We start from the raw sequence: 13,903 nt of genomic DNA, 5'->3' as shown, positions 1-13,903 counted from the left end.
TTTTCTTTTAATATTTCTGTCAGGTGTTCGCAAGAAGTTGCTTGCTGCGGCCAAAAGGGACGACTGTAAAGAGCTCACGGCATGGACGCAGGCTGTCGGCAACCACCTCTACTGGTCAGCTGCCTCAAGCGAGGGCCACAAAGAACTAATTGTTCCAAAGTGGAAGTCTCTTCTAAATCATATAAGAGACATTCACAGCCACGAAGATCAGCTCTTCCCATTCTGCCTCCATGAAGACATTGAACCAAGGGAGTGGCTGAGTGCAGGTACGCTGCCTATTTGATAGAAATCTGAAGTACATCAGTGCACTTTTTTTCAGCTGTACCAAACAGTGGCACACTATACTCTTGGAGAGCTTTCTGGGGCTCTACAGTAAAGTCTGTGCAAGAAAGGGAAGGAGATGATACTTTGTTCCTGTGCCATGGTGTGTGGTCTTCCTCAGCACTAGCAAATCCTCGTCCTCTTTCCAGCTTCCCCGTTAACCCCTGCACCCATAAGCCGTACAATGAACTGCTACCCTCAGCATAGGGACAGAGACCATCCATTGCTTTGCCTTTTGCTGCAGAGGCACAAAAAGCTGTCCAGGAGTATGGTGTACTGTGACTGACCATCTAGGAAAGTTTTGTAACTTGTTTTAAGTTGAAGTCCTATTTTGGGCTGTGATGAATAATCTGATGTTTTCTCTGGTCACTTTTTATGTCATTGCGTCTCCTGTAGCATGGATAGTTATTTTTTTTTCAAATTTCAGAAGTAGCAACTTGAACTACAGCTCCGTTTCTAGCCACACAGTCAGTCTAACGACAAGTAGTATAAATGGAGCCGATATATTGCTTTGCTTGGTACTCAAAAATGTAATGTTACTACCCTAAGTGGAATAATACAAGAGCAGGAACTGCTTGCTTATGACGAGTTGTACATTTTGTAATAAGAAAGCGGGTGCTTCTGTACTTCTTCATTCAGAGTCCAAGGCTTTCCAGAAGCTGAAGGAAGTAGCAACTGCCAAGGTCCTCCTAAGAGACTTACCACAGCTGGCAACAAAGTTCCAAACCTATGGTTTAGAAGCGTTTCACAACGTTCTGCTCCACTTTGCACCTAAGTTGTGCCAGTACTCCTTCGAAGGCATGGTGGCAAGGTAAGTGTTGAGTTTTATAGTTATATCTTGACAAAATATTTAAACCAAGCTGATGCGTATTTTGGTGCAGAAAATTTCTTCTGGGAGATTGGTATGTAAGCAAAATAAGAAATAAAAAGCATACTCATGCCACAGTGAGCATTGAACATTTTTTTACACATTCATGGAGGACATATTTTTATGAAATGGCAGCTTAGTATGAGTTAAGCCTCGGTCTAAGCATTCTGCAACACGCAGTGGTTTATGTTATTACTAACGTTTTAACTTTCCATATTGTATTCTGCATCTTATGGCTGCACAAAATTGTTCTTGCCTGTCCTCTGCAATTGTTCTCTGCAATAAAATAGCTCTGCATGACAAATGCAATGAGTTATGTAACTGTTTCCAGGACTCGACTAGCAGCCATGCATTACAATGAAAATGGTGAAAGAAGGCAGGCATGCACACAGGATGGAAAAGACGGGTGGCTTGTCAAATACCCGAAAGCCACAGGAGGGAATCCTGTTGCCTGTCCTGTAAAGGAGCAGCCCACTCATGGTAAGCTGATGTACTCCACTTTATTTGTGCAGATAACATCGTTTTGTTACATCCTCATGCAGGCTATGTCAAGAGACTGCTAGAGCTGGTTATTTCCGAGGCTCCAACTGTGTTGCGGACAAGAAGGACGACAAATGTGGAGATTCCGCCACCTCTCAGCAGCCGCTTTCTGAAGACACCAAAAGAAGAACTTGTAAAGCAGCGAAAAACAAGGTTCAACAAGTAGTGAATTGAACATGGTTTCGTGGCAGAACCTGGAAGACGTAGACGACAGCTGTGTAAATATGCTTGTAATTACGTATGTATGTATGTATGTATGTATGTATGTATGTATGTATGTATGTATGTATGTATGTATGTATGTATGTATGTATGTATGTATGTATGTATGTATGTATGTATGTATGTATGTATGTATGTATGTATGTATGTATGTATGTATGTATGTATGTATGTATGTATGTATGTATGTATGTATGTATGTATGTATGTATGTATGTATGTATGTATGTATGTATGTATGTATGTATGTATGTATGCATGTATGTATGTATGTATGTATGTATGTATGCATGCATGCATGTATGTACTAGTAGTAACTATGTTTTACGTTGAGTGTGTATGGCAACAGCAAAATGATATGAAATAAAAGGTATTCAATTGTGTGCTTCACATTCACACTTCTTTGTGTCAGACATTTACTACATGCATCAAAGTTGTGAAGGGTGCAAACACTCACTCTAGATTAACTTGAAAAATGTTTGAACCCTGTGTAGACTCCATTTTCAGACGGATATTTCTTGCGGATAGCATCCAGGACAACATGGCAGGATACGCCTCTTGTGCTTCCCCATTCTTTTCCATACGAGATATGCGAATTGCCGATATGCAGCATATCTGAACTGCCTATGGAAGTGAAAGTAAATTACATTATTGTACATATACTCTCTTAGCTACACCTGCTTTCTCACCTGTTTTTGGAGTTCTTGTCTCCTTTTGCAGATAGAATGGTTCCTCGTTGTGCAAGAGCCACTTCAAGCACAGTCCTGTTGAGACAAGCATCTTTGAATTTTTTTGTTCTTGTAATGCATTGTGGATTCTTCTGCTTTCTGGCAATCTCATTAACTTCCTGGCAGCAGCAGCAATCTTCCTCCTTTTCCATTGCAATGCAGCGATCGCAGGAACACCTGTTTTGGAAGTACAGTGTTTACAATGGCATCAGTCAACTGCCAGGGATACATTTATTATAACACATGTAGTCGAAAAAAATTGCCGAATGCAGCATGGCTTCATACATTAATAATATTATATAATTGTGCGCCACGTGTTCTACAGCCAGCCTTGCGATTCGCCTGCTCTGTTGCAGCACGAGGCCATCGAGTTAGTGAAAAAAATCACTTGTCGCTTGATCTGAGAACAGCACGACAAAGGCGGCCGCAAACGGATGGAGATATTCCTACAAGGGCTTGCAGTATGAAGCAACTCGCCGAAACAAGGATTTTAATTTACTGCCAGATCCCATCTTGGCACGCAGAACGGAAGGCGCACGTTTGTCACCTCGACGAGTTCTGCCGCAAAGCGCCGCTAACTTGTTTTACGCGTGTGTTATGAATCGAGCCGGCACGCAGCGACCATGAAGCGATGCCAGCATAAAATTTGCGAGCAAAAAGAGCCTGATAACTTCTTGCGCATGTAAATGGTCTGCGTGGATTACAAGGAGATTTGCGGCAGCACCGACAAGCGGCAAGACAACAATGCCGACGATCGCATCCCGCTTACATTGCATTTGGAAAGTTTCGTGGAGCAGTGCTATACTACATTTGCTCGCTTCAAAATTAATTCATTGTATCTCTGAATGAAGTTTGGCTAGAAAAGTATGCTTACCAAAGGACATTTCCAACACGTGGAGATGCTGACGCCTCGCTTTCAGGCGCGCGAGCTGGCCCGAGGCCGCTGCTGCACTTTCCGGCAAAATAAAATAGGTTTGCGCTTTCCTTTGCCTAATTTCGATGAGAAATTCGAATTCCGAGCGTGGAAAACTGTAAAGTGCATCTCTTCACTCAATTTTTCTGGGAAACCTTTCAGCATCCCTTTAAGTTTTGATGCTCTTGTCATTTGAAAGAAAATGCATTTTTTCAGTTTTTTGTATTTATTGCTAACTAGCAGAACTGGATTGCTGACTTCCTAATTTTTGCACATTGTCATGGTTTGCAGCCCCAAAAGATGTGCCCCTGTGCATTGTCCCATGGTGTTTGCAAAGAAAAGTACCCACAGCCCAAAAACATGTGCCCGCTATGCTTCAGGCTTTGAAGAAACCATGGTTGAAAGGCCAAGCAGTGAAAGTTGTTCTGAAGGTAGGTACAGCTCATGCTCTCTAGTCAGGGTTACCTTACATTCACATGCTCACTAAATTCTTATGATGGGCGGGTTCAAGCATAGTTAACATTGTGAAGTGTACATTGAAAGGTGTTTCTTTTTCAGATGCAACATACATCCTGCTGAAGGAAATTCGACACATTAAACAGTAAAACGAAAAGATCCTCAAATTGCTTGCAAACACAAAAGATGAAAACAGTGATGGCCTTCGTTTAGAGTTGCCTCTGTCACGGCTGAGTGCGAGACGCCCCGCCAAGAAAGGAAAAGAAGATAGAAACTGTGGCACGCAGCGGACGAAACCGACGTAGCCACGGGGAAAGAGCGAAGCAGACGGTGCAAAGTGCGCGCGTTTGCGCGGAAGCAATAATCGTTTACACGGAGACCGAAGAAAACCAGACGGCGTGGGCGCGCGGCTTTGGGGACCGCAAGTGCGTGTGAAACCACGGCCGCGAAGATACATGGGCGCAACGCACCCGCGGGGCGAGGAGGTCGGTATGCCACGGCGTCCCCTCCGTGCGGCCGCCCCGAGGGTAGACAAAGGGACTCGAGTTTTGACGCCGGTGAAGGAAACACGCTTTGAGGCTGCCCTCCCAGGCCGACGCACCCCGGCAACGATCCGGACCGTCGTGACGCTCCTTCGGCTACGCACCGCAGGCCCCGGCGAGGTCTCCTCTAGCGACATTCCTCATCCACCTTAAGTACCGATTGGACTGTTTTCATTATCATTCCTTCGATTGCTACACGGACTCAAAAGACTCTAATTAGAACTATTTGACGTTGTTCTTAGAAACCACCTGCGTGTGGGAACTCTGCCTGATTTGTGCATGTTCATTTATGTCATGTAACTCTCTGTTTTTTTTAGTTTTGTAGTTGTTGTTGACTGTTGTAGTAAACATTGTGTTAGGAGACGTACACCTCACTGGTTTTTTGACTCACGTCCTAGACAGACAGTGACATAAAATTAATGGCGAGCCTGCCAGGATCCACTTTTGTCATTCTGTCTTAACGTTAATGTCAACACGCTTGTGTTCGTGCTAAAGCCAGAGAGATGGGCCTCCACAAGCTTATGTTGAGAGCCGAAAAGCTCGGGTTCAAGAAAGAGGAAACGATAGCTCTTTATGAGGAGGAGAAAACGAGATACAAAGAGGAAAGGGAGTCGGCGCAAAAGCAGGCACTTGAAGCAGAAGAGAGAGCTAAGCGGATGGCAGAACTAGAAGAAAAGAGAATGACACAGGAGAAAGAAGTGCTTGAGCTCAAGTTACGCCTTGCTAACACTAGCGTGGAAGCGATGCCAGAGGCGGCAGGATTTTCGTCAGGTACTGTGGCTCCACGCCCAACAGCTGTTTGTCCAAGAAAGCTGATGGCTCCTTTTGACGATAAGCGTGACGATTTGGATGCCTATTTGCATCGCTTTGAGAGAATAGCAGTAGGACAAGGATGGGATAAGAGCGAGTGGGCAACAGCCTTGAGCCTTTGTTTGGTAGGAGAGGCCTTAACAGTTTTTGGGAGAATGCCCGCATCAGAGTCGACAGACTATGATAAGGTGAAGAAGACACTTCTGCAGAGGTTCCGCTTAACCGCAGAAGGTTTTCGTGAAAGGTTTCGAGGTAGCAAACCTAACGATGCGGAAACAGCCAAGCAGTTCGCATCGAGATTGTCGAACTACTTTGAACGATGGCTGGAAATGGCCGAGGTAGAAAAATCGTACGAGGGGGTGAAAGACCGCATGGTGGCAGAGCAGTTTTTGTCCTGTTGTCACCAAAGGCTGGCCGTATTTCTAAAAGAGAGGAAGTTGAAGAAAGTGGAAGAATTGACTGAGTACGCAGATCAGTTCATGGAAGCCCAAGGCCATAGAAACCTAAGCAAGGTTAATGGAGACGTCGTCAGAAGTTCCGATGCAGACGCGGTAAAGCGAGGAGTACAATGTGGCGCATTCAAGCAGGCCCCGAGGTGTTTCCTGTGCAATCGTATTGGACACCGCGCCGCGGATTGTAGGTTTGGAGGAAATAGAGGGCAGACACAATTAATCTGCCAAAACTGCAACAAAAGAGGCCACCGAGCTGAAGAATGCAGATTTCGAACTCAGGAGAAGGCCGCGTGTATCGTGCATCCGAGACAAGATGACACGGGCGCCGAGGACGACCGAAAGACGGACGCAAAGGCCGAGCGGGAGATATCGGAAAGCAAAACAGCTAAGCACGCAGCTGTCAGTGAGCTACCGATGCCAGTAGTCGAGGGCGAAATTCATGGACACCGCATCACCGTTTTGAGAGACAGTGGCACAAATACTGTCCTAGTGAGAAGGAGCCTCGTTGAAGAGGAGGAGCTTACTGGTCAGTTGGCGTCAGTCCTACTGGTGGACAGCACGGTTCGCTACCTTCCGGAGGCAATTATTTGCATTTCTACTCCGTACTATTCGGGACCTGTGGTAGCAAAATGCTTAGACGAACCGCTGTACGACTTAGTGCTAGGGAATATCAAGGGCGTAAGAAAGGTTGACAACCCAGATGCCAACTGGACCCCCAGTGCGAAACAAGACCCAGGCCTGAGGGAGAGAAGTGAAGAGGAAACACTTGTAAAGACCCGCGCGAACGAAGTTTCGCTCGAGGGAAATGGCAGTTTGGAGCCCGCGGAAGAAAAAAGGGACGAAACACCGATGATTTCGTCAGCTGTACAGACCAGAGCAGGAAAAGCAGCACAGGGAAAGACATCTAAACTGAAGGTACCTGCGGCGGAGCTGCTGAAGGTGACTCCCGAGAGTGTAGCGCAGGGGCAAAGAGACGACTCGTCACTGGCGGACTGTTTCAAAAGCGTTGGAGAAATTCTAAAAAGAAAGAAATGCCGAACGACATTTCAGCTTCTCATACGAGACGGCATTTTATACAGAAACTGTCAGTTCAGCTCAGGAAGAGAAGTGCTGCAGCTAGTGATACCCAAAGAATTGCGACCGGCTGTCATGTGTCTAGGCCATGATTCGATTATGGCTGGCCACCAAGGAGCCAAGAACACGGTAAACAGAATAACAGAAGAATTCTACTGGCCAGGCATTCAAAGTGACGTGAAGCGATATGTCAAATCTTGTGACATATGCCAAAGGACGATACCCAAAGGAAAAGTCGGGAAGGCGCCACTTGGAACTATGCCTACCATTGTTGAGAACAAACAGCGCTTACAGACAAAGGACCAGAACAAGAAGGACACACAACTGCGCTGACTAACAACTTTTATTTGGGAAGGGAGCCGATCCGCACCTTTTATACAGGACTGGAGGGAGTGAAGCGCATGCGCAAAGATCAGGAAAGTGGGAGCACGGAAAGTGCCAACACATAGACCAAGTATTCTTATCGTCACTGATAACCAATAACGCAGCAAAAAACAAGCGAGAAAAGCAGGGGAGACAAAGGCAGGGAGCGTTAAGAAACAATTCTAAAAAATCTAAAAGATCCTGAAGAAGCCAACAACCAACACGGCTAAACGAATGACGATGAAAGGCGACAAAGATAAAGGCACGAAAAAACTGAACAGACTGAAGCATAAAATGTGCAGGAAAAGCCTGCGGAAGATGTAAAAAATCGGCACTGCTGAAAGATGACGGAATTACAAGCATTAAAACAGATAAAAGCAAAAACCTGAGAAGCCGATGAGAATAAAAACACGCAGGAAAGGTGGTCACTAAAAAAATGAAATTGAACAGACAACAGATCTCTAAAGACAAGCAATGAATCGAAAAAACGTGTGGGCGATAAAACCTAAGGTGAGATAACAGAAAACTTTTTACATAAATTTTTAGGATAAAAACCATCGTAACAAAAACACGGGATAAAACAAAATAATGCGCTGAATCAAATCGAAGCAGAGAGGAATGAACACTCTTTGTCTAACAGGGCAACTGACGGCGTGCTAACGCACTCATCTTTTAGCTTGATAATAGTGGCTGCTTCAATGATTTCTCGGGTCAGTTGATTTACGTTTTTCGCCAGAATATCTGTTTCCTTGAAAGTGGGGGAGATGCGACGGCAAGGACTGCAATCACGGCAGTGGATGGCCAAATTACCGGACCTTTTATCCTCAGCAGTAGCTTTATGCTCTAGTAAACGCTTGTTAATACATCGGCCTGTTTGGCCGATGTACTTCCTGCCGCAGGGTAAAGGTATCGAATAGACAACGCCCGATGAGCAGGCAACAAACGGATCCCGATGCTTAATTGTGCAGTCTGGAATTTTTTCCCCAGAGCCACTGACCCTTCTGCAGAGTCTAGAAAGACGGTGAGGAGCAGAGAAAATAACGTCTACCCCTGCCCTTTTTCCAATTCTTTTTAGATTGTGGGACACTTGGTGGATGTAGGGTATTACAGCTACCTTTTTATTGCGACTCTGCCCTTCCCTTGCGGTTAGGTTCTTTCCTTGCCTCCTTGCATTCCTTGCCTCCTTGCCTTTCCTTGCCTCCTTGCATTCTGCGTGCGACACCAGATCTTACCGCCTGATGTTCTGATTCTGTTCGGCGGTCTTCGACCCTCGGCCGGCCATGGAAACCGGATTTGCAAGATTTTGCGCTCCGAATGGCAGCACCAAGCCCGTCTTCTCCGGCAACATCTTCAACTTCTGCTTGCGCCCCCGTCAACACCCATCTCGTGGAGTAAGTGGCGCGAGTTTTCGCGCATCATCGATTGCACCACTGAGTTCTTGTGGCAGCGTGCGCTCCCAAGTCTCCGGACGTTAGTTCCAAAGAAGCAAGCACCGGCCGGCAATCGTGTTCATCTTTTAGGAGGTGCCAACAACATTCCCAAAGAAATCCAGCAGCTGCTCCAGCGTGGGCCCAAGTTCGCCATCGAACCAAGCCCCTCAGCCCCGGAATTACTGACCATGGTCAGGCAAGTCTCTAGGGCAGCTCCTGCAGCTGATATAGATCGTTGCGTCTCCGAAGGCGTTGACGTACTTAACCGCCACAGTCGTACCAGCAAAAAGCCCCCTCTTGGGAAGACTGTCGCTTACATGAAAAACAACAACTTGTCCCTGCTAACCGCTGACAAGGAAGGGGGTTTTGTTTTACTGCCGAAGGATGTCTATTGTGAAAAAGCATCGTCCGCACTCAATTCTTGCTTTGACAAATGTCATAACGTAGCCTTGACAAAAGTTAAGAGCACAGCAAGAAAGTTGTGCCAACGGTTGAACCTCGATAAACTTTCCCGCTCGATAACGGATAGCAGAAAAATGTCCCTCAGCTTATTTTTTACTGCAAAAACACATAAACCCGAGTGCCCGCTCCGTGTAATCGTTTCAGAGAATGACACATGGCAAAAATTGGTTGCTAACTTTCTTCAAGCCAATCTCAGCGTTCTCGCAGTAGAAGACCCGTTCCTAGTAAAAAACTCAAATGAAACCATTAACTTCTTGCGAGAATATAGAAGCAGGGCCTACCTAGGGTTCTCCGTTGACGTGAAAGATCTCTACTATTCTATTCCGCATGACGATCTGCTCCATTGTGTAAATGATTGCATCGACAAGCATGGAATTGTGGCTTTTCAAAATGCATGTGGCGTTTCTGCTAGTGGCTTTTTAGAATTATTGTCTGTTTACCTGAGGTCTACTTATGCTGAGTGGAATGAATCTCTTTTTATCCAAAAGCAGGGCATATGTATTGGGTCGTGCATCGCCCCTATACTGAGCGACCTCTTCTTGGCCATGCTTGACAGAGAAGTAAGCAAAAAAATTGCAAAATCGCCGGTGCTAAAGATATTCAGATATGTCGATGATTATCTAATTTTTCTCGAGTGTCCAGGCAATGCTTTCATGACCGAGGTTTCCAGTGTACTAGCCATTTTTAGAGAGTCTTTTCATCCCCTCGTATTAACGCATGAAGTTCCGGAAAATAGCTGTCTTCGCTTTCTTGAACTTAAGCTGCACTTCTCGCCCGATCACGTGTGCTGGATCTTCGAACCAAGGGCCAATAAGCCACTCTTACCGTATGAGTCAGCCCATTCGAAATTGGTGAAACGAAACATAGTCCAGGCCACCTTCAATAATGCTTTACTAAAGTCCTGCGAGCACAGTATCGAGAGCAGTTTCTTTAACCAAGCGCAGAGGCTTCTCAGCTCTGGGTACCCGGCTTTACTCCTCTCCTCAGTTGCTCAGAAAATGTTGAAAACGAGGCAAGGAAAGAACCTAACCGCAAGGGAAGGGCAGAGTCGCAATAAAAAGGTAGCTGTAATACCCTACATCCACCAAGTGTCCCACAATCTAAAAAGAATTGGAAAAAGGGCAGGGGTAGACGTTATTTTCTCTGCTCCTCACCGTCTTTCTAGACTCTGCAGAAGGGTCAATGGCTCTGGGGAAAAAATTCCAGACTGCACAATTAAGCATCGGGATCCGTTTGTTGCCTGCTCATCGGGCGTTGTCTATTCGATACCTTTACCCTGCGGCAGGAAGTACATCGGCCAAACAGGCCGATGTATTAACAAGCGTTTACTAGAGCATAAAGCTACTGCTGAGGATAAAAGGTCCGGTAATTTGGCCATCCACTGCCGTGATTGCAGTCCTTGCCGTCGCATCTCCCCCACTTTCAAGGAAACAGATATTCTGGCGAAAAACGTAAATCAACTGACCCGAGAAATCATTGAAGCAGCCACTATTATCAAGCTAAAAGATGAGTGCGTTAGCACGCCGTCAGTTGCCCTGTTAGACAAAGAGTGTTCATTCCTCTCTGCTTCGATTTGATTCAGCGCATTATTTTGTTTTATCCCGTGTTTTTGTTACGATGGTTTTTATCCTAAACATTTATGTAAAAAGTTTTCTGTTATCTCACCTTAGGTTTTATCGCCCACACGTTTTTTCGATTCATTGCTTGTGTTTAGAGATCTGTTGTCTGTTCAATTTCATTTTTTTAGTGACCACCTTTCCTGCGTGTTTTTATTCTCATCGGCTTCTCAGGTTTTTGCTTTTATCTGTTTTAATGCTTGTAATTCCGTCATCTTTCAGCAGTGCCGATTTTTTACATCTTCCGCAGGCTTTTCCTGCACATTTTATGCTTCAGTCTGTTCAGTTTTTTCGTGCCTTTATCTTTGTCGCCTTTCATCGTCATTCGTTTAGCCGTGTTGGTTGTTGGCTTCTTCAGGATCTTTTAGATTTTTTAGAATTGTTTCTTAACGCTCCCTGCCTTTGTCTCCCCTGCTTTTCTCGCTTGTTTTTTGCTGCGTTATTGGTTATCAGTGACGATAAGAATACTTGGTCTATGTGTTGGCACTTTCCGTGCTCCCACTTTCCTGATCTTTGCGCATGCGCTTCACTCCCTCCAGTCCTGTATAAAAGGTGCGGATCGGCTCCCTTCCCAAATAAAAGTTGTTAGTCAGCGCAGTTGTGTGTCCTTCTTGTTCTGGTCCTTTGTCTGTAAGCGCTGTTTGTTCTCAAGATGTTCCCCAACCAACTCGCCCAGCAACACACCTTGCTAAAGTTCATTTCTAATACAAGAGGCTCTTTCTTCTCGTTCTGTGTCGATCCGTGCCATCTTGTCTCGTTGATTTCGTCCGCTGCCTGCAAGGCTAGGATTCTGGGATTCTGCGTGCGACACCAGATCTTACCGCCTGATGTTCTGATTCTGTTCGGCGGTCTTCGACCCTCGGCCGGCCATGGAAACCGGATTTGCAAGATTTTGCGCTCCGAATGGCAGCACCAAGCCCGTCTTCTCCGGCAACATCTTCAACTTCTGCTTGCGCCCCCGTCAACACCCATCTCGTGGAGTAAGTGGCGCGAGTTTTCGCGCATCATCGATTGCACCACTGAGTTCTTGTGGCAGCGTGCGCTCCCAAGTCTCCGGACGTTAGTTCCAAAGAAGCAAGCACCGGCCGGCAATCGTGTTCATCTTTTAGGAGGTGCCAACAACATTCCCAAAGAAATCCAGCAGCTGCTCCAGCGTGGGCCCAAGTTCGCCATCGAACCAAGCCCCTCAGCCCCGGAATTACTGACCATGTGTGAGGACTCTGTGTGATTGCAGGTCTTATTTTCAACAAACACCAAAGTACAAACAATAAACGAGGCGGCTTTTAACGGAAAGGAAACCAATTACAATATGAGCGAGAAGAAAGGAAAGGAACAAGAGAACAACGCAACAATACACGGGAAAAACACACGGGGGAACAGAACAAAGTGCTTATGATAAATGCAGGAAAAAGAGTCAAAGAGGAAAGTTCACACTACTTGTCTTATTCGAGCAACGAGCGGGGAGGACTGGCTGGGTGTCGGGCAGTCAAGGAGTCTCTTGGCGTTCCAACGTCGATGAAACGCTACCGCAGCGTCAGCGTTCGTGGGCTCCCGGCACGGTTCCCAGGTCTGGTATCCCGGAAAAAGTCACGTAGGCGCCCGAAGCGGCCTATGTAGAGCAGCTGACGGATGGACGGAGAAGAGTAGCGCCCGAGCCTGGTGGTTGAGGCTCTCGACGATGGAAGTCCAGGTCTGGTGGCCCGGACGTCTGCGGCTAAGGCCCAAGCCCGGAACTCGGGGAGCCAGCAGAACTCGTCCACGTCCGTCGCCCACCGCGCTCTTCTCTTCTCTGCCACGTAATCCTCTTCGACCTGCCCCGCGTTCCCCTCCGCACGCGCTCCTCGTGCTTTCTCTTCTTCTCCTCACGAATGCCGCTGGGTGGCGCTATCTCCTTACACCATGGTCAGGCAAGTCTCTAGGGCAGCTCCTGCAGCTGATATAGATCGTTGCGTCTCCGAAGGCGTTGACGTACTTAACCGCCACAGTCGTACCAGCAAAAAGCCCCCTCTTGGGAAGACTGTCGCTTACATGAAAAACAACAACTTGTCCCTGCTAACCGCTGACAAGGAAGGGGGTTTTGTTTTACTGCCGAAGGATGTCTATTGTGAAAAAGCATCGTCCGCACTCAATTCCTGCTTTGACAAATGTCATAACGTAGCCTTGACAAAAGTTAAGAGCACAGCAAGAAAGTTGTGCCAACGGTTGAACCTCGATAAACTTTCCCGCTCGATAACGGATAGCAGAAAAATGTCCCTCAGCTTATTTTTTACTGCAAAAACACATAAACCCGAGTGCCCGCTCCGTGTAATCGTTTCAGAGAATGACACATGGCAAAAATTGGTTGCTAACTTTCTTCAAGCCAATCTCAGCGTTCTCGCAGTAGAAGACCCGTTCCTAGTAAAAAACTCAAATGAAACCATTAACTTCTTGCGAGAATATAGAAGCAGGACCTACCTAGGGTTCTCCGTTGACGTGAAAGATCTCTACTATTCTATTCCGCATGACGATCTGCTCCATTGTGTAAATGATTGCATCGACAAGCATGGAATTGTGGCTTTTCAAAATGCATGTGGCGTTTCTGCTAGTGGCTTTTTAGAATTATTGTCTGTTTACCTGAGGTCTACTTATGCTGAGTGGAATGAATCTCTTTTTATCCAAAAGCAGGGCATATGTATTGGGTCGTGCATCGCCCCTATACTGAGCGACCTCTTCTTGGCCATGCTTGACAGAGAAGTAAGCAAAAAAATTGCAAAATCGCCGGTGCTAAAGATATTCAGATATGTCGATGATTATCTAATTTTTCTCGAGTGTCCAGGCAATGCTTTCATGACCGAGGTTTCCAGTGTACTAGCCATTTTTAGAGAGTCTTTTCATCCCCTCGTATTAACGCATGAAGTTCCGGAAAATAGCTGTCTTCGCTTTCTTGAACTTAAGCTGCACTTCTCGCCCGATCACGTGTGCTGGATCTTCGAACCAAGGGCCAATAAGCCACTCTTACCGTATGAGTCAGCCCATTCGAAATTGGTGAAACGAAACATAGTCCAGGCCACCTTCAATAATGCTTTACTAAAGTCCTGCGAGCACAGTATCGAGAGCAGTTTCTTTA

General features: G+C 46.2%; 1 protein-coding gene across 1 annotated transcript; it reads left to right on the top strand.

Moving 5' to 3' along the window:
- The first annotated feature begins 1,106 nt into the window (after nucleotides 1–1,106).
- Nucleotides 1,107–1,895, top strand: LOC149367400 (uncharacterized). Its single transcript, XM_089567295.1, has 3 exons — nucleotides 1,107–1,132; nucleotides 1,521–1,669; nucleotides 1,732–1,895. The coding sequence occupies exons 1-3, from the start codon at nucleotides 1,122–1,124 to the stop codon at nucleotides 1,893–1,895; spliced, it is 324 nt and encodes a 107-aa protein (XP_089423421.1). The 5' UTR covers nucleotides 1,107–1,121.
- Nucleotides 1,896–13,903: the final 12,008 nt, after the last annotated feature.

The sequence above is a fragment of the Amblyomma mixtum genome, chromosome 1 (genome assembly GCF_055824585.1).
Source record: "Amblyomma mixtum isolate Tamu chromosome 1, ASM5582458v1, whole genome shotgun sequence".
NCBI lineage: Eukaryota > Metazoa > Arthropoda > Arachnida > Ixodida > Ixodidae > Amblyomma > Amblyomma mixtum.
Note: the sequence above shows the minus strand (reverse complement) of the source record. Positions and strands in the feature narration are given on the sequence as shown.

Bases quoted from the DNA above. Each gene is read 5' to 3' on its own strand.
- LOC149367400 (XM_089567295.1), top strand. The intron at 1,670-1,731 runs GTAAGCTGATGT...ATCCTCATGCAG, and splicing joins AAAGGAGCAGCCCACTCATG to GCTATGTCAAGAGACTGCTA.